The 23508-nt window shown below is 36.7% G+C and overlaps 2 protein-coding genes across 2 annotated transcripts; both read left to right on the top strand.

Moving 5' to 3' along the window:
- The first annotated feature begins 346 nt into the window (after positions 1-346).
- LOC135607706 (probable starch synthase 4, chloroplastic/amyloplastic) lies at positions 347-15860 on the top strand. Its single transcript, XM_065099715.1, has 16 exons — positions 347-655; positions 2640-2862; positions 3728-3806; positions 3892-4936; positions 5060-5111; positions 5670-5792; positions 5886-5961; positions 6055-6239; positions 6374-6568; positions 6676-6747; positions 8135-8344; positions 13307-13432; positions 14434-14583; positions 14812-14873; positions 14968-15043; positions 15216-15860. Exons 1-16 carry the CDS (start codon positions 525-527, stop codon positions 15390-15392), a joined length of 2982 nt encoding a protein of 993 aa, XP_064955787.1. The 5' UTR covers positions 347-524; the 3' UTR covers positions 15393-15860.
- A 1419-nt stretch (positions 15861-17279) lies between these two features.
- LOC135607705 (E3 ubiquitin-protein ligase SINAT5-like) lies at positions 17280-21363 on the top strand. Its single transcript, XM_065099713.1, has 3 exons — positions 17280-17718; positions 20258-20644; positions 20855-21363. The coding sequence occupies exons 1-3, from the start codon at positions 17524-17526 to the stop codon at positions 21215-21217; spliced, it is 945 nt and encodes a 314-aa protein (XP_064955785.1). The 5' UTR covers positions 17280-17523; the 3' UTR covers positions 21218-21363.
- Positions 21364-23508: the final 2145 nt, after the last annotated feature.

The following is a 23508-nucleotide window of genomic DNA, read 5'->3' as shown; positions in this document are numbered from 1 at the left end:
TCGTGCTCTGACTCGGCCATTTTTGCCCCTACGGTATCTTCTATAATTAGGCTGAAGCGATTGGCTGCAACACCGATTTCACGTGCATCGCACATGACGACAACGACCGCCACGATATCACGACACACCGTTATGACCTCGTGATACGAGCACACCTTTGCTCACCCTTCTTTCTCTATCCTATTCCGACGGTCCAGATCCTTCGGATCTAGTTAAATGTCGTTGTCCAGGATATCGATCGACGGCCTCGATCGATGGGCTTCTCAATTGGAGCCCCCTATCAACGGTCAATTCCGATCCGCTCAGACGCAGAAGACACCTGCGGAAAGGCAGATTAAATATCCGAAGGAAGACGGCAAAGCAACGAAGGAAGCGCTGCCTTTATATAAAGAGGAAGGGAGGAGATCCGTTTCTCGAGGATTCTCTTCTCGCTTCGTTTCTTCTTGTGGCGATGACCATCCAAGAAACCTAACTGCTCTCCGGGTTTCTTCTTCTGGTGTTGTGCTTCTTGGAGCTCTCCTCGCATGGCGTCGGAGGCGTGCTCCCTGGTTCTCGGCCGCGGGCTGAGCTGCACCAAGCCCCGCGCCCGCCCCCCGATCGCACGCCTCCGCCCCTCGCTCCGTGTCTCTGGCAAGATGCGGAACAGGAACTTGAGGTCCGCCCTCCCCGCTTCCTTCTTGATCGCGTAGGTCGGTTTCCAAACGGCCGATTGGGGTTCCCGTGATTTCTCACTGGCGTTGTCGGCAGTTACGATGTCTTGAGTTTGCTTGTGACGATTGGTGGTCTTTACTGGAAGGTTTCGGCTTAGAGGAATCGTTGGTTTGGTTTGGTTTCTCGAGCTGGGGTTCTTGGTCACTTGCACTTTCTTGCTTCTACAGATTTCTGCTTCAAGAATCGTTGGTTTGGTTTCTTGAGTGGGGTTCTTTGGTCATTTGCAGTTTCTTGCTTCTTCTTGTGACTTTGATCGCTGCGACAGGATTAATGAAATCTGCTTTAACTACGGAATTGGTGAATCATTTGCTTATCCGGTAAAAAATTGTAGTACAAGGTTAGTTTAGATGATACTTGATGAAGAAAACAGAAGAATAAACAAGACTGGTCTTCGGTAGCTTAAAAATAGCAATAGAATAATAATTCAATTTCATCACATATTGTACCCAGATATACATCATCGAATCAAAAGTTAGAGCAGTTGAAGTTTCCAGTATTATGATGGAATAAGCTCATTTTAGGTGAAATATCAGTCAGTATGTGACACCTCAATTAGTACTTCAGTTAGTTTAGATGACACTTGATGAAGAGAACAGGGGAATGAAGAAAACTGGTCTTCAGTAGTGTAAAATAGAAATCCTATTATAATTTACCAATTTCATCCCACATTGTTCCTAGATATACATCATCAAAATAGATAGTTAATCCTGAAGCTTCCAGAATTATGATGAAAGATGCACATGTTAGGTGAAATATCAGTACCCTGGAGATGGGAGGGGTTATGATGCTTTTGGGCCGCATGGTTTCATGCTCGTTATGTTTGAATTTTTGTATCAGTAGGACTATTGGGCCAGTTTATGACACAGTGCAACCATAATCTTGTCGTATTAGCATGCAGAATGCCCAAACTAATTTTGTACAAACTCTCTCCACATGGAAAATTCTTGCAATGGAAATGGTCCAAGTTCAAATTCGGTTTATTTAGTGTTTGGTTGAGTGAAAATACTAGATTGGTTGAGTTATACCCAGTTTCATATTTAGTTCTATCTGATTGAGTCATATGGAAAAAACTTTCAGCTAAATAAGAAGGAAGAAGAAACAATAAAACAAAATCAACTGATTGTAATTTTTATTTTCTTTCTTCTCTCTTGAAGGATAATTTTTGCTAGTATGAATAGAAGTCTAGTTAAGAGTCCATGAGGAATGAGTTGTGATATTTACCTAATGAAACTCCAATATTTTCTTATTTTCCTATGGCCTGATGCCCATGGTTCCCTCATGACATTCATCCAACCATGGCTTCAAAATTTCTTGCTCTTAGCTCCTTGTACCTTTCTTATTGTATTATTTTGTTACAACTATTTTTCCAGTGTTTGTTCATGTACAGTCTGCTTAAGCATTCATCCTTTTGCTAGTATTTTCACTTTCAAAATTCTCAATGATACACTTTGTGTTAATTATTGGTTCTTTCAAAATACCCCTGCTTATACTGATCCGTCTATGAAATGACCTGCTAGCTTTCTTCGTTTCTTCATATGTCTGTTAAGAAAACAAAGAAGCCTTGAACCATCCTTCCATTTCATGCATGCACACATACATATGAATGCTTACATTTTATAGCATGAAAAGATGCACATGCATAGGTGTTATCGGTACCAAAATTTCATAATAAAGAAGTCTTGAAGGGTTTAATTATTTTGTTTTATATACAAAAACACATGCATGACCTTGTTGACAAACCATATGTTCTGCTGTCCCAGTGCAACGAAAGTTAATTAAGTCCAAATGAAAATGGTAATATGTTTGTACTTTTAATACCATAATTTGATTCAAATTTACTGTGAGTTAACTATATAACTTTTTTGTTTGTGAAGAATTATTGTAATATATCATAACTGCTGTTTGGGAAAATGCTTTATCGTATACAGTTCCCAGCAAAAGAGACAGCAAGCTAAAAGAGTTCCTTCAAGGCAATTTCCACTAAATATGGACACTCAATCCCATAAAAATAACAACAGTGAAGCTCAAGAATCTAGTGTTGCTGGTATATCACGGTCAGGCGAGAAAACTATATCAAGTGATGATGCTGACTCTGATATTAACAGGGAGATGAATGTGGCAGTGTTGACCCCTGAAGAAACTAATATCGTGGTAATGTACTCTCTTTGTTAACTTTTGTGATGCATCTTATTACTTTTGGTAATAGAGACACTTAATTGCAATTTTTTTTTTCTTTTTTGAACTGTAGAGGTCATTTTGACAGCATGTTTTGAACATCATTTGGTGTCTTACCTTTTAGCTATCATGGCTCATATAAGACTCTATCCCTTGGATCCTTCTCTTTTGAGATTGGTTCTTACCTTTTGTCTTGTTGCAGTAAATGGTTGGTAGAATACAGTTGCCGTCAAGATACGGCAGGTTGCAGATTTGTCATTGGAATTCGTCTGCTTCGACCTAATCTATAGAGTGGCAAATCACTTGCTAATTATTTTCACTGTTCTTTGTGTGCATAGACTACATATTGGGACACCTTTTCTGTTGGGTCTGTTATGACAAATAGGAAGGTTTCATCAACTGATGCAAACAAATTTCAAAATATTTTTACCGTGGGGAGATATATTCTTCCCTTGTTTCCTTAATTCCTCATCAAAAAGTTCATTTTTACTGTGAGGAGATATATTCTTCCCTTGACTATTACTCAGTGGTCAGCTATTTTTTGTGTACTTATTCAATGTGTTTGTTCAGGAACAGCCTCTCTATAAGTATAAAGGTAAGGCCTATATTGACCCTTCCCAAACCCACATTAGCAAAGTATTGTGAACTAAGTTCATCCTCTTATTAAATGCATTAGATGATCTTTTCCAATATTGCTTGTCTACCTTTTGTTTTTTTCTCTAGATTGATGCTTATTGATTGCTTACAACAACTTATATATCCAATTGGTGCACATACTTAGTTGTTTTGATCATTTTTTGTCAAGGAGTTGAATTTTATGAATAATATGTTTCTTCCGCAGATTGAGAATGACGTCAGACAATCGCATTCAAGCATTCGTCTAGAAGACTTAATATCCATGATCAGGAATGCTGAGAAAAGTAGGCATACTTATTTGTGCTTCCATGCGAAGTTGTTACCTTTATCTTTATAATTCGTTTGCCACTTTAATAATTTGTTATGCAGATATTTTGCTTCTTAATCAAGCTCGAATTCATGCACTTAAAGAACTTGATAAAATTCTTTCTGAAAAGGAGGCTTTGCAAGCTGAAATAAACAATTTAGAGATGAAGTTAGCAGAAACAGATGCACGAATTAAAGTTGCAGCTCAAGAGAAGATAAATGTGGAGCTACTCGAAAGGCAGCTTGAGAAGCTGAAGAATGAAATGTCCTCAAAGAATTCTGTCAAGGAAGGAAAGCATGGTATACTTGACCGTGAATCTCCCCTTGTGTTGGAGCTTAATGATCTCAGAAAAGAAAATGAATTTCTAAAGGATGATATACAGACTCTTAAGTTGAAACTTGCTGATGTTAGTGAAACAGAGGAGCATGTATCATTGCTAGGGAGAGAACAATCTGCTTTAAAGGCTTCCTTTAGAGAGCTGCAATCTCAATTTGCAAATGCTCAAGATGATGTTTCAAAACTTGATTCTCTGCAATGTGAATGCAAAGGTTTGTCGATCAAGGTTGAAAATTTACAAGCATTGTTTGATAATGCAAGGCAAAAGTTGGACCATCCTTCTTTAGATTTACAACAATATCATGAGCTGCAGAAGAAGGTTGACAAGTTAGAAGCGTCAATAACAGAAACAAATATGTCAAAGTTTCCATCTGAAAAGTTTCACCATTTTGATGAGATTCTGCAACAGAAAATTGATATATTGGAGAAACGATTGCAGGAGTCTGATCTAGAAATACATTCCCAAATTGAGATGTTTCAAGAATCAGTTAGAGAATTTCATCATACACTAACTAAATTAAAAGAAGAAAGCGAGAAAAGATCTCAAAAATCTTCATTGGAAAATATGCCTTGGGAATTCTGGAGTCGTTTACTGCTTATAATTGAAGGTTGGTTACTTGAAAAGAAAATCTCACCTAATGATGCTAAGTTGTTGAGAGAAATGATATGGAAGAAGGATGCTCAGATTCATGATGCATTTTTGGCAAGTAGGTGCAAGAATGAGCATGAAAAGGTGGCTACGTTCCTCAAGTTGACGTACTCTCGCAAAAGGTTGGGTTTCTTGTTGCCATCACGGGTAGATGTGATCTATATAACATTATCATATGAAACAGTATAACATTATAGTGTGAAACATGTCTACATTTACTCTTTTTTTCTGTTTCACTTATGCAGCCCAGGATTGCACATAATCCATATTGCAGCAGAAATGGCTCCAGTTGCAAAGGTGAGGCAAAGTCACAGTTGAAATCAAAATGATTTATGTTTATGATAAATTTGGCAATATGCTATTCCAAGTTTAACTCATATGTTCCGTGTCTTTCAATTTGAATACATGTCAAATTGGTTTTGAGATTTTTTAGATCTTTTGTTTTAGCTTTTGAAGTACCTTATTGTTCAGTCAGCAGAAGAAGCTTTCGAATAAAGTTGAAGTACCTTTTGTCTTTTAAATTGAATCCAAGTTATTTATTGTTGCAAATGAATCAGCAAGATAAGGTAGCTTGGTCACTAACTAATGATGATAGGTGCTAATTTGTTGAAGTACTTTGTGAATGCTAGACTGTTGTTTTAGTTTTCTGTTTCATTGTTTTGCTCTTGAACCAACTTCGTAAGCATCCGCTCAAAGTCAAAGGAATGTGAGGCCCCTCTAAACATGTCTGTTTGACTATAAGGTTGTTGCCTGTGTGTAAATTTATTTAATCTGTTTTGTTTAATTTGTATTTTTGTTAAACTCAACTTCTCCGTTCTTTTATCCAATCATGTTCTTATCTATTTATGTGTTTAGGTTGGTGGCTTAGGGGATGTTGTGTCTGGTCTTGGTAAAGCACTACAGCGGAAGGGACACTTGGTAGAAATTATCCTTCCAAAATATGATTGCATGGAGCATGATCTTATCACTGACCTGAAGGTATATTACTTGCTTGTTACATTGTATTGTTTCTATCTTTTGGGAAAACGAGCTGTTTCTTCTACTAAATTCTCAGTTTGGCTAATGTTGCAGGCTCTGGATGTTGTAGTAGAGTCTTATTTTGATGGACAGACGTTCAAGAATAAAATTTGGATTGGGACTATTGAAGGTCTAAAGCTTGATTGACACAGATTTTTAGCCTTTAATCTAAAAGAAGTGATATATTTTAACAAATTGAGGTTCACAAGAATGTGATTTGCAGGTCTGCCTGTGTATTTTATAGAGCCTCATCATCCAGCTAAGTTCTTCTGGAGAGGAAAATACTATGGAGAGCATGATGACTTCAAACGTTTTTCATTCTTTAGCCGTGCTGCTCTTGAATTGCTCTATCAAGCTGGGAAAAAACCTGACATAATTCATTGTCATGATTGGCAGACAGCTTTTGTTGTAGGCACTAAGTACCATCTGCTGACATCATGTTAAATGATCGAATGCCCCTTGCTTGTTAATGGAATTTCAGTTACACAGCTGTGGTTGACATTTTCTAAAATCCCAGATGTAACCGAGTTCTTTATTTTCAGGCACCACTTTATTGGGATATATATGCTGCCAAAGGTTTTAATTCAGCTAGAATTTGCTTCACCTGCCACAACTTCGAATATCAGGGGACAGCACCTGCTTCAGAGTTGGCATCCTGTGGACTTAATGTTCACCACCTAAATAGACCTGACAGAATGCAGGACAATTCAGCACATGATAAGGTCAATCCTGTCAAGGTAATTTAAGAGACCATTATGCAAATGTCAGTGAAATAGACCTACTAAAAGTATGGAATTTTTTTTTCCTCCTATTTTGTTGATAAAGCAGTGGAGTAAAATTTCAGGGTGCAATTGTGTTCTCTAACATTGTTACCACTGTATCACCAACTTATGCTCAAGAGGTGTGCACTATAGAGGTACTGATCAACCTTTCTGAAAACATCTGCAAATGTTGTATTTTCCTTTATGATTCAGATTTTTGCTTACCACAGAGCAGGATATTGTGCATGATATAAAGGTATCTGGGCATTTGGGCCTCTGCTGTCTAGTAGTTAATAACCTTATTGGAGCTGTAACTGTAAGCCTCCAAATATTTAAGTGCATGCAGATTAATGCAAATTAAGTTACTCGAAGATATCTGGGGCACCTAATCCTGTTGAGTATAATATGTGATTAGGCAGAAGAATAAAAATGTAGTGTTACATCCTGGGTACAGGGGTTTGTGCTTAGCCTAATCAGATCCTAGGTTTGGCATGGCTTGGCTAATTACACTTTAAAAGTAAACCATATAATTTCTTGATCCATGTGGATATTTCTGTTGCCTGGAAGTTTGTTATGCTTGTTTAAACTTAATGCAACTGAATCACAAAGGAGAATGAACCCTCTGAGAATATACTGATTCATTGCCAGTTTATCATTGACCCAAGAGAAAAATTGACCTATGGACTTACAGAAAATATCACCAGAAAAATAAAAAGACTAGATAGTTGTATCAGTTTTATAAAACAACATATCAAGAACATCTACTTGGTGGCTTCTTGTACATTTTCACTTGCCAAGTCTACTTGATGTGATTGATTGCCTCTACCACGGTCAACCAGCACATATGGAACGGCATCACTAGGCAGTTCAGATCTTTAAAGCATTTCTTTTTCATTTATATGGCATGAAAGTTAAACAAGGTCCTTATGCCTACTTATCACATGAATAACCGCAGCTGAGGTTGCAACTCAGTAGGAAGTTCTTATTTTCATGCATATTATGCAATTGTTTGTAGTTTCTCAGGTTTTTATCATATAGCAAATTAGTGTACTAATACTAGATACTTGTCTTGATTATACGAGTTGTGATTATAGTTAAGTTGTTACTTATTTTTTCTTCTTGATGATGACTGAGACTTCAATTATAGTAGTCTTCACTCTTCATAGTTAAGAAAATTCTCTTAAGTAACAGGTCCCTTTTCCACTGAAATATGTTTGTTTCATTGTTCAATCCAGGTATATGGTCCATGGGATACCCCAGAAGTTCAGCTTATAATGTTTATCATTGATAACATTGTTTATGTCCTCATAGTTGTTTCCTTATTTTAATTGTAATGAGCAATGTCTAGCTCAATATACCTTTTGGTTTATACTTGAAATGGTTGTCCTTAAATGTCAGATTTTATTTCTATAGTCATGAACTGCATCTATTTTACTAAAAAAATGCTTTTTGGCTCTGGTTTTTGACTTATTTAGTATTTAAACATATATGTGTAGCTTCTTTGACTTTCTGCTCTTACTGATGTGTTGCTTCTTTTGACAGGGTGGTCGGGGACTCCATGAAACATTAAAATCTTCTTCTAAGAAATTTGTTGGGGTTCTTAATGGTATTGATACAGATGCATGGAATCCTTCTACAGATAACTATATCAGAGTTCAATACAGTGCTGATGATCTTCAGGGAAAAGCAGAGAACAAAGATGCTCTAAGGAAGCTTCTTAAGCTTTCCAGTTCAAAGGTTACTCAACCACTGGTAAACTTCTTCACATCAAATTAAGATATGCTATCTGATTACTGCCTTTTAGGTCCTTCTGGTCGTGTATTTGGACAAAGTTATAAAGCTTGAGTATCAAAGAACTTAATTTCCTTTCTAGTTACTTGTTTGTTGCAGTGATTTGGCATAGTGGTAATATGTAATGCTAATCTTAACTGTTGCCATATTTTAACCCTCTTAAACATATGAAAAGTTTCTTTTTTCTCATTATAAAGTATTCAACATATCATCAACTGAACAATCACATGACAATCGCATATAAGTAGCTCTAGCTTACCTATCAACTTAACTGCATATTTAGAAGCCATTCTTCGTGGAGCTTAAGTATTGCTTATTACAAGGACCAAGAACAGACCAATAATTGTCAACAAGTGTGATATAAGGTTGATTTTGTTATTGTTGCATTGTCACTTTATTGCTGAAGGAACCCTTTTTTGGTTTCCCATTCTAACAACCAGCTACTGAATATCCAGATAACTTCAGGAACTAGTTATACTCTTCCCTTAGTCTCTATAATTGGGTTGTCTTGTAAGTATTTGTTAGCAAGATCAATTCCTACCTCTGTGTGTTCTGTTTGCATTTCTAACCAGTTGTGGGAAATGGATGCAATAGTCCTCTTGAGAAGCCATTTAATATCATCAACTCTCAGAGCTTTTATTCTCAACTGCTAAACATTTCAAAAGTTTAATCTCATCGAAAGTTATAGATTTTACTCTGAGTGTTTTGTTTTATCATTTTTCAATATGGTGGAAACAAAGATGTTTTGTGAAAAGGGTTTCAGTTTCATGTATCTAAAACATGTCTTAATCAGCATTTGATTTATGGAACAATGTAGTGCTAATGAATATATGAAATGAATGATATCCTAGTCTTGCCCAAGGTGATTGGGGTAGGAGGGATGATAGCAATGAAAATGTGGGGATCGCTGACCATTTAATGAGTCCAAGAAAACGAGGATGCGGCCTATAAAGCATCAATTCTCCAAAATGCTTGCTATGTCCACAGTTTCCATGTTAGACATTGATACAGTTGAACACTTTTGCCACATGTTGGGTAGTTAAAACATACTACTCTTTTCCATCAACAGTCATTGATATTAGTTTTGGTGTGTCTGGTGGACATCATCTATAGGCTTGCAACTTGGACTTATGACTTCATGATGGTGTATTTCGTGCCAACCGACCATGCTGGTCTTTCGTCAATCCAGTATGTATCGGTCTATACAAGCATACCGACACATGATACGTTGAAACATGTCGATAGTTCAAAAAAATATCTAAAAAATCTCTAAAAATACCTAAAAATTAGGAAAACCCTAAATTAGGGTATTTTAATTGGAACTAAATACAAATTCAGTTCTGTTTTAATAAAAAATATTAAAAAAAGGAAACGTGGATTTATCTTTTCGGGATGTTGATGAGAAGCTTTGCAGTATGTTCTAAAAGGTTCTTTTGTTGATATTGAACATGAGTGAGAATTTGTGAGAAGGAGAGAGTGATTGAGTTAGATAGTGTTAAAAAATGTGATATTGAAATAGGGTGAAAGAGGGAGGAGAAGTGGGGTTAAATAGGCATTCAAATGGATCCAACGGTTAAATAGGCATTGCGGTTGAAATCCGACCATTACCAACCGGTATAGGTTGGTAACGATCAAATTTTGATCGTTTTGCCTAGTATGAAGGATGTATCGCTCGATACACCCCCCCAACTGCTATACTGCTCAGTACAGGGCGATATGTCAAACCATGCTATATAGCATGTCTGTACTGTCCACGTCAGACACTGACACAGTTGGACACTTTTAGCACATGTTGGGTTTAAAACATATTAGACTCTTGTCCATCAGGTCACTGATATTAGTTATTGTATGTATGGTAGACATCATCTATAGGTTTGCCACATGTTGGGTAGTTAAAATATACTACTCTTGTCCAAGGTTCGCAATACCGTACCGTACCGGAGTTTCGACCTGGGCTCGGTACCGGTACGGTACGGTATACCGCTCGGTACACCCAGGTGTACCGAGCAGTATATTCAGGCGTGCCGAGCACTGCAGCAGTGCTACAGTACTGCTATAGTACCAGACCGGTAACAGGCGGTCCGCGTACCGGAAGCCTGTCGGACCGGTACGTACCGCCCGTACCGGGCTGTCACGGACTTAGCTGGTTTTGCCTAAGTCGTGCGGCACCCCTGCGTATCCGTCCGCAAAGGTCAACCTCCCCGAAGCCTCCCATTGTCCCTTAGGACCAACAAAAGAGAGAATGGGCTAGAGAGAACGCCTCAATCGGGATCCACAAGCAAACATCTCCGAAAAACACTTCATAGACAATGCAAATTACAAACAGACTTTACAAGCTCTGAACAGTGGCACAACAAAGGGTAAAATGGTCTATTACAGACCGAGAATCTCTCGCACGTGTCCACATGACACAACCTTTATTTACAAGCCTAAAGAGGCCACCAACCCAACTAAAATGGGACTATTAAGCCTTCGGCCGCCCCTCTACATGCTGTACAAGGTATGAACATGCCAAAAGACACGGACATACATAAGCATTACATCGAACACCCTGTTTCGAAGTTTGTCCGTGACAGGGCGGTACGGACCGGTACTGCAAACCATGCTCTTGTCTATCAACAGTCATTGATATTAGTTATTGCGTGTCCGGTGGACATCATCTATAGGCTTGCAACTTGGACTTATGACTTCATGATGGTGTATTTTGTGCCAACCGACCATGCTGGTCTTTCACCGATCCAGTATATATAGGTCTATACAAGCATACCGACACATGGTATGCTGGAACATGTTGATAGTTCAAAACAAATACCTAAAAATGAGGAAAACCCTAAATTAGGGTATTTTAATTGGAATTAAATGCAAATTCAGTTATGTTTTAATAAAAAAAATATTTAAAAAAGAAGGAAAAGTGGATTTATCTTTTCGAGATGTTGATGAGTAGCTTTGCAGTATGTTCTAAAAGGTTCTTTTGTTGATATTGAACATGAGAATTTGTGAGAAGGAGAGAGTGGTTGAGTTAGATAGTGTTAAAAAATGTGATATTGAAATAGGGTGAAAGAGGGAGGAGAAGTGGGGTTAAATAGACATTTAAATGGATCCAACAGTCAAATTGACGATTGGAACCAATTCATTCTGGGCCCTTGATTGATTCTGGTTGAAATCCGACCATTACCAACCGGTATAGGTTGGTAACGATCAAATTTTGATCGTTTTGCCTAGTATGAAGGATGTATCGCTCGATACACCCCCCCAACTGCTATACTGCTCGATACAGGGCGATATGTCAAACCATGCTATATAGTATATCTGTACTGTCCACGTCAGACACTGACACAGTTGGACACTTTCAGCACATGTTGGGTATTTAAAATATATTAGACTCTTGTCCATCAGGTCATTGATATTAGTTATTGTATGTATGGTAGACATCATCTATAGGTTTGTAACTTGGACTTTTGACTTCATGATGGTGTCTATATACTATATGGTATATACATGTTTGAAGTATTTGTGTGAACATTTGTTCTGTAGATGTATGGTTAACATGTTTTTTTCTTAAGTTGCTTTTATGATGATTGTATAATTGTCGATATCATACAAAGTATAAAATCAAAACAACATAGGAGTATATATATTTATTATTTGACATGTGTTCTTTTATACGATTTGTCATGTTAGCATTCCCATATTGTGTTGTATCTAAGGTTCTAAATTTCGAATGGTACCGCTCATATCGAGCGGTATGTATCGGTCCGTCAGTAGACCAGTACACGGACCGCCTGCTACCGGGCGGAATGCTTGATCTAGCCCCGTATCGGACGATACATGGTTGTATCGGACGGTAACGATCGAAATTTTGACCGTTACCGCCCGAAACAGGTCGCCCGAAATTTTCAACCGTGACTTCCCGCTACCGGGCGGTATCAGCCTGGTTGCGGCAAGGGAAGAAGAAGCGTCAAGAGAGAAGGAAGAAGAAAGAGATAGCATTCGAAGAAGAGGGAGAATCGGGAGAACCTTGACACGTCCCGATCCGACACCGCCCTCCCTCGACGATCTCGATCTAGGAGGTAACGACTAGGCGACGGCTAGGGCAGCGGAAGAGGTGGTCTCCTCCATCACCTCGTCTGAAATTTTGGGCTTCTTCGTTGTGTTCTTCACCGAAGATCGGAGACGTCTGCGGCCTTCAACGTCTTCACTGCTTTCTTCGCCAAATGCCGCAGATGAGGAGATGAAGGAGTCCACATTCTTCTCCTCATTTGAGGCAACAAGGAGAAGAGGAGGAGGCGACATCGTTGAGGTAGCGTACGCCTCCTTTTTAGATTTTTTTTTATATTATTTTTTTTTTTTTAATATTTTATATAAAAATTTCAATTCTTGGTTGTATCCATCTCAATACTTTATAGGTTGTAGCTAAGGCTTCTGCAAATACAGTGTTCTTGGAGGACCAACATATGGAACCTTATGGAGCAACCTTATGCAGGGTTAATGTAAGCAGGGAGTTCATTTCTGGAAGAGTTGACACTAAACACTAAGTCATAATGGAGCAATATCACTATGGCACCAATTTGCCCTTTTGATGAGCCCAAAAAAATTCTTTTGACAATTAAAACAAAATTTCAAGAAAGAAATTCAATTTTGTTAATCACATCCATATTCATGTGACACTATTGTAAGATTTTCTTTTCATAGGTTTATTGTAAGAAATTCGTTATCCTGTTAATCCTTTTTCTTTATGAGAGATGTAGCTTTGTCTGCAGAAAATAGTAGTTTGTTTTTCTGGTTATTCCTTTGTTCATACTTAGGAATGGTAGAACATTTTTCAGAAGAATATGAAATCTTTATTTTAATCAAGCACCATCTTCTGTGAGCTCATAATACTGCTTCTCATCTTAAAGCAAGTATTTGAAATTTCATGAACAGGTTGGTTGCATTACACGGCTCGTACCACAGAAAGGTGTGCATCTTATCAGACATGCAATATACCGTACACTGGAGTTGGGAGGACAGTTTGTGCTTCTTGGTTCAAGTCCAGTGGCCCACATTCAAGTAATGTCTCTTTTGTTGAAAAGCAGTCTATCAGTTTTATGGATGGTTCCTTATTTTCACATAAAAAATGTTTGTTAAGGTTTTAGATACCAGTTGCGATGATAAGTATCAACTTGTATTTACCAGTCCACTGGTCTAACCAAGTATGACATCAAAACATATATATTGATATTAGATGTGATTAACCATTCTTTTGTCCCTTATTTATTTTACTCAATGACACCAGACAGTTTAGGTCAGTATACTACCGGTAAACTGGTATTGTAGTGGTCAAATAGGTTACCGAGATTATATCAGACCAGTATTCTTACTACACAAGCAATGAATGATCTTTGAGTTCTTCCTGTTTTATGGCATTTGTTATGAACTTTAGATATGTTACTTGGACATGAAACATGTATGCTATATATACAGGAAATCCAAAATGATTGGACATGGGATTCCCAAGAGACCTTACATGAGGATTTCTTGATATATGAGTGTGCTTGTATTATATGGACAAATGTTGTTGGTAGTTTTATAGAATAAATAAACATATGCTAGCTTTTCTCAGGAGTTAACCTCTAAGAAATTATGGTTTCTGCATCATGGTTTATGAATTATCATGAATATGAATTATTCAAAATTATGTCACAATTCTTGTATGTTATTTCTACTTAAGCAGGTAGTTGACAGATTACATAAATATTTAATCAAAACAGTGAAAGTCTTAATAGACTTGAGTTTAATTTTTACTTTAAGAGGATCCAAAGTAAGCATTTGAGTCTACATTAATCAGTATAGACTCATCTACCCTTATAAACCACTAAAACATTCTTCCCTTTCTTATCTGACTAATCAGGGCGCCCATTATGGAGGCACAATTAGAACATAAAATAAAAACGTAATTTTGAGTTGATCCTATTTTCTTCTTTGTTTATCTGCAATTACTTCCTTGCATGAGGCTTTTTTTCTTTGTCAATGACAAACAGCATGTCTCTAAAGATTACTTTATCTTGCAGCAAGAGTTTGAGGGCATTGCAAATCATTTCCAAAGCCACTCTCATGTTCGATTGCTCTTGAAATATGATGATGCTCTTTCACACTTGATTTATGCAGCATCTGACATGTTTATTATTCCATCAATGTTTGAGCCTTGTGGCCTTACCCAGGTACGGTCTTTATGCTATTTTCTGCCAATTGTTATTTATCTGGACCTATTTTATGGTTTCTGTATACAAAAGCTTCTCGCCTATACCATTTCGAAGGCAGCATCTTGTTAGTTACAAAGACGGTGTTTACATGACAGTAGAACTAGCTCAGATTACTCTTTCATTATTGTATGGATGTCTTTTTGTGTTGATTTTGAAACTAGTTTTTCAATGTATGTGATAATACAGATGATTGCTATGAGATATGGTTCTGTGCCAATTGTAAGAAAAACTGGCGGGCTGAATGATAGGTAGGTGCCTAATTAGATTGTTCCTTACTGGTGTCGCCATGTACAAATATTTGTATTCCACTTTATTTATTAATTACAATCTTTCTTTTTGCAGTGTTTTTGATATTGATGATAATACAGTACCAGTACAATACCGAAATGGATTCACATTTATCACACCTAATGAACAGGTGAACGTCATTGTTTGATCAATTAGGCCAATGCTCACAAACGCAAGTCTAGAGTATACTTTTTAATATTCATTGCATCTGTTAATTTATCATCACCTCTGAGAGTCTTATATATTTGATGCAAAGACAAGTTCTGTAAGTCAATAATCAAAGTGACAAGAACATCCTGTAGGGTCTAAGCAATGCCATGGAACGAGCATTTCAGTACTGCATCAGAAGCCCTGAGAGCTGGCAACAACTTGTTCAGAGGGACATGAGACTGGATTTCAGTTGGAATTCTTCAGCAACACAATATGAAGAATTATATGAAAGGTCTGTGGCTAGAGCAAGGGCAACGACTCGGGTGTAAATTTCCAAGAAACTAATACACAAAGCTGAAGTATATTCTGAGATGCACTGCAGCATTCGATATTTGGATGTTTTTGCTCCATCCAAAGACAGAATAAAGTCAAAGCCATTAGTCATTCATGATGGCGCATGGACGTCGTGAATACCATTGATACCAATTAAAAGGTTCACAGTTATGAGATATACTGCACCATTAATTTGCTTCATCTTCCAGCAAGTTCAATGTACAGAGCAGGAAATACCTATTACCATGAGCAACAAACGCTACAAAGTACTTCGTGCCAAATCTGTATCATGTAGCAGTTTCAGTGTTTCTTTCAAATGCACTCTATTTTGTGAAATAACTTCTGGAAGATGATTTGCTCTCTTTTCATTAGTTCTATATGTAGCATAATTTTCTTTTGTAACAGACGATACACTGTAATTCAAAACATTTTGATTCAGAATTAAGAGTAATATGTCACCTTCATTTGATTCAGAATTAAGAGTAATATGTCTGTCTGTCTGTCTGTCTGTCTGTCTGTATGTATGTATGTATGTATGTCTGTATGTGTGTGTGTGTGTGTGTGTGTGTGTGTGTGTGTGTGTGTGTGTGTGTGTGTGTGTGTGTGTGTGTTTGTGTGTGTGTGTGTGTGTGTGTGTGTGTGTGTGTGTGTGTGTGTGTGTGTGTGTATATATATATATATACATATATATATGTATACATATATATATATGTATACATATATATATGTATATGTATATGTATACATATGTATATGTATACATATATGTATACATATGTATGTATACATATATATACATGTACATATACATATATATATGTATATACATATATATACATATATACATATATATATATATATACATATATATTTATATATACATATACATATATATACATATATACATATACATATATATACATATATACATATACATATATATACATATATACATATATATATATATATACATATATATACATATATACATATATATATATATATTTATTTATATATATACATATGTATGCATATATATATCAAAATTTATATATACATATACAGTAGAGGATCAATGCTATATCAAAAGTTACAAACTTGACCGAATATTTAAATCAAAAGAAAAAAAAAACTTTTTCATAATTTTATAGTCCTATTACTGTTTTTAAATGCTATATTATTCCATTATCTCACAAACGAAGTCCATGAAAGAAACAACAGAAGACTCCAGCCACAAAACAAACCGCACATCAAATAGATACTGAAATGGATTCATAAGTGGTGTGTGTGTGTGTGTGGTGCCTCGGCATTTTGTTGTGAGGCTCTTAAAAGCCAACCTTTCCCCAGCACTCATGTCGCCCGCAAGGAGCCCATGTGGCCTCAGTGGTATGCATGTGCAGCCATGGCTTCCTCGACCAGTCACTCTCAACTTCAATCGTGACTCCTTTTGAGCTTTGAATCATGGTGGGCTATACCACACCTTCCTTCATCAACAACAATTGTCCACAACCAACTCTTAGAAAAAGGATGTTCCGCTCACAATTAATACCTTATTCCTCCGTCAATTTGTTGGATCAACATTTTATATCTCAATCTGGTATCGATTTCGGTGATCTATCAGACCAATGAAATTGGAGAAGCTTCTGTTTGCGGTGCTTATAAGTGGGCCGAGAGTGATAACTACAGTGAATTGGGCCGTATTGATTATCGTAACAAGAAGCCCAAACGGAACACTTGTCGGGTTATGGGCACAGTAATACCTTTGATGTAGGCCCGGAGTGCTTTCTCCAATCACAACTCGGGTGGCTGTTGGGTTGGCATCAAAAAGAATTGCTCAAACGAAAAATAACGGTGGTCCCGTCACCACGGGTGATTCGGAGTCTCAAAGAAGAAGGGCCGTTCTGTCTCTCTGGATTTCCTAATCTTGTCTTCGTCCGTTGTAATCTCGTTCTGTCCCTCTCTGGATTACCTAATCTGGTCTTCCTTCGTTGAAATCCCTTCCAGTGGCGTTCCATTCGTTCTGTTTCCGACCCTATTCGAGGCAGAGGACCGAAGAGCGGACAGGGGAGGAGGAGGAGGAGGTGGAGGGGTGGGCGTGCGAGCAACGAATTCCTCGCCGCTGGATGCATGGACTCGGACGGCATCGAGTGCGTGTCGTCGATCGACGGGATGGACGAGGAGACCTCCCTCCCCCACCACACATCCTCCAAAGCCCATGGCGTCGGCGGCGGCCCTCACCCCGGTGTTGCCCCTGCCACCAGCGTACACGAGCTGCTCGAGTGCCCCGTCTGTACCAACTCCATGTACCCTCCGATCCATCAGGTTGTTTCCTTTCTCCCCCTAACACATTAGATGATTCTTGCGTTTTGATTCTGAGAATGATAGTTTCGGGTTTTGGATTAAAGCAGCGATCTTGGTTGGCTATTCTGTTAGGGTGAGGTAATTAGGCAAATGTTGCGTTTCTATGTGCTTCTTTCTTGTAATCTTTGATCTCGTTCGGCATTTGAGCGATACGATATGCGATTCTATGACAAAACTGATGATTTTACCTCATAATTAAACAGCTTATGCTTTCTTTTGTGGTAATTAACTGTCACATGTTTGTTGAAAGTATTCAATGTTCATTATCTTTATATTTCTGTTTCTTGTCAAATTTGCTGTGATTTCTGGGAAAGAAAATTTGCTTTTTTTTGTGGTCTTGAAATTCCACGGGATCAAGTCAATGACTGAATTGGTTGATCATATGGATGAATCTTCATTCAAGCTTAAAGCCTTGGAATTTTGGTTCTAATTGGCTATTTGGAATGTGTGTGGAATCTTGAGTTTTGAAGATTTGACGATTTAGGCTATTTGAGTGAGGTGATTAGGGCAAATTTTGTTTTGTGCCTCTGTCTTGTAAATCCTGATAACGTTCGGCATTTGAGTGATACAATATGTGATTCTATGTTAAAACTGATGATTTTACTTTGTAATCAAACAATTTATGTTTTATTTAGTGAAGTTGGATAATTAATTGCCGCATGTGTGTTGAAAGTATTCAATATTTGAGTACTAGTGCTTAACGATTCTGCTGTATTATGATTTTTTTACCTTCGGGTCATTATCTTTTTGTTTCTGTTTTTTGCATATTTGCCATGATTCTTGGAAAAGAGAATTATGCTATTGATTGTGGCATGGGATCAGAGCATTGGCCGAATTGGTTGATCCTATAAATGGTTCTAGTTGGATATTTGGGATGTGTGCGGAATTTTGAGGACTTCTTGATTCAGGCTTTTCATTAATACTTTGGCATGGTCCTTGAGAAAGCCTAGACAGCATATGGCCATAAGGCATCTAAATAAAGTTGATCAGACATTGTTTGTTTCTTTATCCCTTTTGTTCTGGCATTTGGCTCTTGCCATTTCAAAAATATAACCTTTAGAGTTCTATCTTATTTTTGAAGCTGAAAAGATACTTCAAAGAACTTTTTGATTCCTCTAAACTAATCCATGGATCCATGTTCTGGGAATAGTTCTTGATATCTAATGTATTACTGTGGAGCTGCATACATACTTCTGATATTTGCTAGCATATTTAGGCCAGGCCAGCTCCATATTTTAGCTGAGTTCTAGCTAAAGCTATAACTGTAATATCTGATTTCACATTGGACATTGACCAAGCTTTTATTAGTATATGAGTTAAACCCATCCCCAACTTATGAATACTCCTTTTTGGGAGAGCATTATCTGGTTTCAAGCTTGGGTCATGAGAAATAGAGTATTAGATTAACAATCATTCAAAGTGTGTTGGTCATGTGATCTACTGGACATCCGATGGTTCATGTAGTCTTACATCGTGTGTCAGCAACTGAATTTGGTTTATGTTTCTGATTAACTTCATTGGTGTTATGTTATATGCAGAAAATGTTCTTGTCCGATCTGCAGGTGACTGCTATCTTGAATTTTTTCCCACAAAACATATGTTAATTATTTGGGCATACATATTTATAAAGCTACAGTATATAGTTACATATCATGATTATAAATTACAAACAAGCAACTAGCATTTCTAACCTATTCAACAAGGAAGAGAAATTATTTATGTAATGTTTGTTCTTTTTGTGTTTCATATATATACATAATTGTCTATTTGGTTAATTTTTTTGTTTGAAATAATGATTAGATGAACACAAACGAACCTATCTGATCAATCCAAGCATCAAACTCTAGTGCTCATGCATCATATGTGCAGATTTAATGAACTTCATAAGCTTCTTGTGGATTATCTATATATCAGGTAGTATAGTTGGATTATGTAAAAAATCAGACATCGTTTTATTATTTCTAGGAAAGCTGGTTTCCTCCTATTAAGAATGGTTATTACTTTATATCTGGGAATATCAGGCTTACTAGTACCTTTGTTTCAACAAATTAGATATCCTCTCCTAACATGTTTCTAAATGGTAAGGAATCTGTCTTCGAGTCAACTTACTTTTATTGGTTCAAATACTTTATTTAATTTGAAGTTAGTATGGTGTAGGGTCCTTTGCTGCACCTTGTCATGATTATAAGCACATAATTTTCAAATGTTGGTTCCTATTAAGTAAATACTATTTTGAGGTTATAGAAATAAAGACAATTCATAATCCAGAAAATAGAGATAAATATGATTGCAGTTCTATTATGTTTCCAGTCAGGGTAGTATCATTCATGATTCTGTGATTTTTTTTTATTAGCATGTATGTATACACATATATTTACTATCTGTTTCGGTAATCTCATGATTACAGTAAGCAAATAGCAAGCTTATTGTCACCTACAAATAACAATAGTTCCTTGCATCCACGGTAAACTTGTGTCTCATTAGTAGCTTATTTTTGCAGTGTCAAAATGGGCACACACTGTGTTCAACTTGTAAAACAAGGGTGCACAACCGATGCCCCACTTGTCGACAAGAGCTTGGAGACATCAGGTGCTTAGCACTGGAGAAGGTTGCCGAATCACTTGAGCTTCCTTGCAAATATGGCTCGCTAGGCTGCCCCGAAATCTTTCCATACTACAGCAAACTGAAGCATGAATCTCAGTGCAGCTATCGACCATACAGTTGCCCATATGCCGGATCAGAATGCTTGGTCGTGGGGGACATTCCTTTCTTGGTCACTCATTTAAGAGATGACCACAAGGTAGACATGCACACAGGCTGCACATTTAATCATCGATATGTCAAATCCAATCCAAGGGAGGTTGAAAATGCCACATGGATGCTGACTGTAAGCACACTTTCCACTTACTCCACATATCATTTAAATCATGTTATTCAACAAAGAAGGCATTTTATACGTGGGATTTTATTATAGTTGTTATTCAGTCCATGCTGTGGGTTGTATATTCATCAGCAGATTGGTTAAAGGGCTCTACCGTAACATGATCTATTTTGGTATGTATCATTCTATTTTTTTCACAGAATTTTCTATTTTCAGGTCTTCAACTGTTTTGGGCACTACTTCTGTTTGCACTTCGAGGCCTTCCAGCTAGGGATGGCCCCTGTGTACATGGCGTTCTTGCGGTTCATGGGCGATGAGAACGAAGCCAGGAGTTTCAGCTACAGCCTCGAGGTCGGGGCCAATGGAAGGAAGCTAACATGGGAAGGCACTCCTCGGAGCATCCGTGATGGTCACCGCAAGGTCCGGGACAGCCATGACGGGCTCATCATACAGAGGAACATGGCACTTTTCTTCTCCGGTGGTGACAGGAAAGAGCTGAAGCTGAGGGTCACTGGCCGGATATGGAAGGAGCAACAGGGCAACGAAACCGGAGTGTGCATGCCAAATCTTTGTAGCTGAAAGAAAAGCAAGCATGCCTAAATGTGCAGGCTTTGCAGATGCAGCTTGACGATGCTTTGCCCATATTATGTACTTGGAGTTCACAGAACTTTTCTGTGATAGTATGTTTCGAATATGATTTGCAAAGATGTTGTTTAAGGTGTGAATTACGCTTGCTTGCGTGGGTGCTTGAGCAGCCATGAATTGAGCAAATCACAGTCTTGGATTTCTCTGCCTTTTGGCACATATCTGGACAACAATGTAGTCACCCATAATTTCTCACTTAATATAATTTAATTATTATAAATAATATATTATTTTATTTAAATTATTATTATTATTTGAATACTATGATTAAGAAAATGATTAAAATTAATTTTTTAATCATGTGAATAGGCTAGTAATTTTACTAATAAATTAAATTATTAATTGATTTATTTATTAATAATTGATGTAACTTTTAGGAAGTAAATAGTTTATATTTTCTCTTAAGCAATAAATAAGTGATGTGATGTGAATCATAAGAAATAGTGATGTCTTAGGAAGTAAATAGTGACGTGAATCAAAAGAAATAAATGTTATATTTTTTATCTTAGCAAAATAAAAATAAAAAAATAAATTATTATTATCCTTTAGGGAGATGAGATTCTTCTCCTTAATTCCTTAATTCCTAAAGACTTTTGGAGGGATAAGATTTCGCGAGGAGAGATAATAAAAAAAAGGAGAATTTTTTATTCTTTTCTAATCAACTTTTGTTTATGTTCCGGAATCTTTAATATTAAGATTATTATAATTTTATGATATATAATAATATTTTAATTTTAAAAATTTATGATTAATAAATAATAATAATTGATTTATGATGTTTGAATGATTGTTTGACTTATAACGATTTCTTAAATTTAAGTAATTTTAAGATTGATTTAATTATTAAGATTTTTATTTTTGAATTAACATAATAGTTTTAATTTATTTAATTATATATATCTATGTTTCAAAATTATGTATGGATTTATATGATTTATTTGGTTTTAAATTTAAGATCATGAATTTAAATTCTTTAATTCATTGACTTGAGTTACTATTTAATAATTAAAAATATTAAAATCTATTTTGATAAGAAGAGTCTAAGTAGGGTATGACCTAAGTCAGGTTGATCTATCAAATTAGGTGAACCCAGCCCACGTGGTTATATACGATCCAATCTATGCAGTAAGGCATGATCCAATCCATGTGGTCAAGCATAACCCAATCCATATGGTCATATACAACCAAGCCCATGTGGCCAAGTAGAAGCCAGCTCATGTGATAAGATATGACCTAACTCATGTAGCATATATCTAGCCCATGTGGTCAAGTATGACATGTCAGACATAACCCCAACTCATATGTTTAGATACGACCCAACTCATGAGCCAAGTATGACTCAGTTCAATAGTAAGACTCGGCCCAACTTGTGAGTGAGGCTCAGCTTAGTTCATGAAGTTAGGCCTACCCAACTATGTAATTAGCATTAGACATATTGTCACTCTTTTATCTAGCCCATTGTACCTCAACCTAATCTATTACTTAGGACAGGCATGTGCGAGGCACATGACCTATCCAAGAGTTAGGTAAGTTAGTTCAGTTTAAACAAGCACTATATGACATAGTTCAATTTCCTCTCTTTTTCTTAGTTCAAGCTTATTAATTGACCGAATCAATAAGTTTGATTGGTTCAAACCGATTTAAGGTGATTTCATATCAACTTGACTAGTTCAAATATATTTAATCTAATCAAAATTAATTTAATCTAAATTAGACTAGTCTCGGGTGATTTTAGATCAGTTCTATAGGGATTTGAGGTAGATTTTGTCATGTCATAATTGAATTAAGTTTGGTTCAAGTCAATTGGGTTATTCCAATTAGGGTTTTGGTTGATTACGGACTATTGAAAGATTAATATCTCATGTCTTTATGATTTGATGAACTTAAAATTTTATTTGAATGTAAAAAATTATTATTATTTTTTTAAGTTTATGATTTTGACATGATTATTACCATACTAGTGGTCTACATTGAAAGTGTTGATAGTTATAGGTATCCTATAAGCCAATCACGTGAGTGATGGCACATGTGACATGATATGCATGTTGAATCTCGAATTTGGATGATGAAACCAATTGATAGTGTTTATCAAATGTGTATTTAAGTGACGTATGACTAGCTTCAATCAAAAAAGGCAAATCAATTAAAGTAGGAGGAATCAAACGTTGGGTCGGAGCAAACATGTTAGAAGATTGGACGTCGAGCTGGAGGATCAGTTGACGAGT

Source organism: Musa acuminata, chromosome BXJ2-3, assembly GCF_036884655.1.
Source record: "Musa acuminata AAA Group cultivar baxijiao chromosome BXJ2-3, Cavendish_Baxijiao_AAA, whole genome shotgun sequence".
Lineage (NCBI taxonomy): Eukaryota > Viridiplantae > Streptophyta > Magnoliopsida > Zingiberales > Musaceae > Musa > Musa acuminata.
This window is presented reverse-complemented; position numbering and strand designations above follow the sequence as displayed.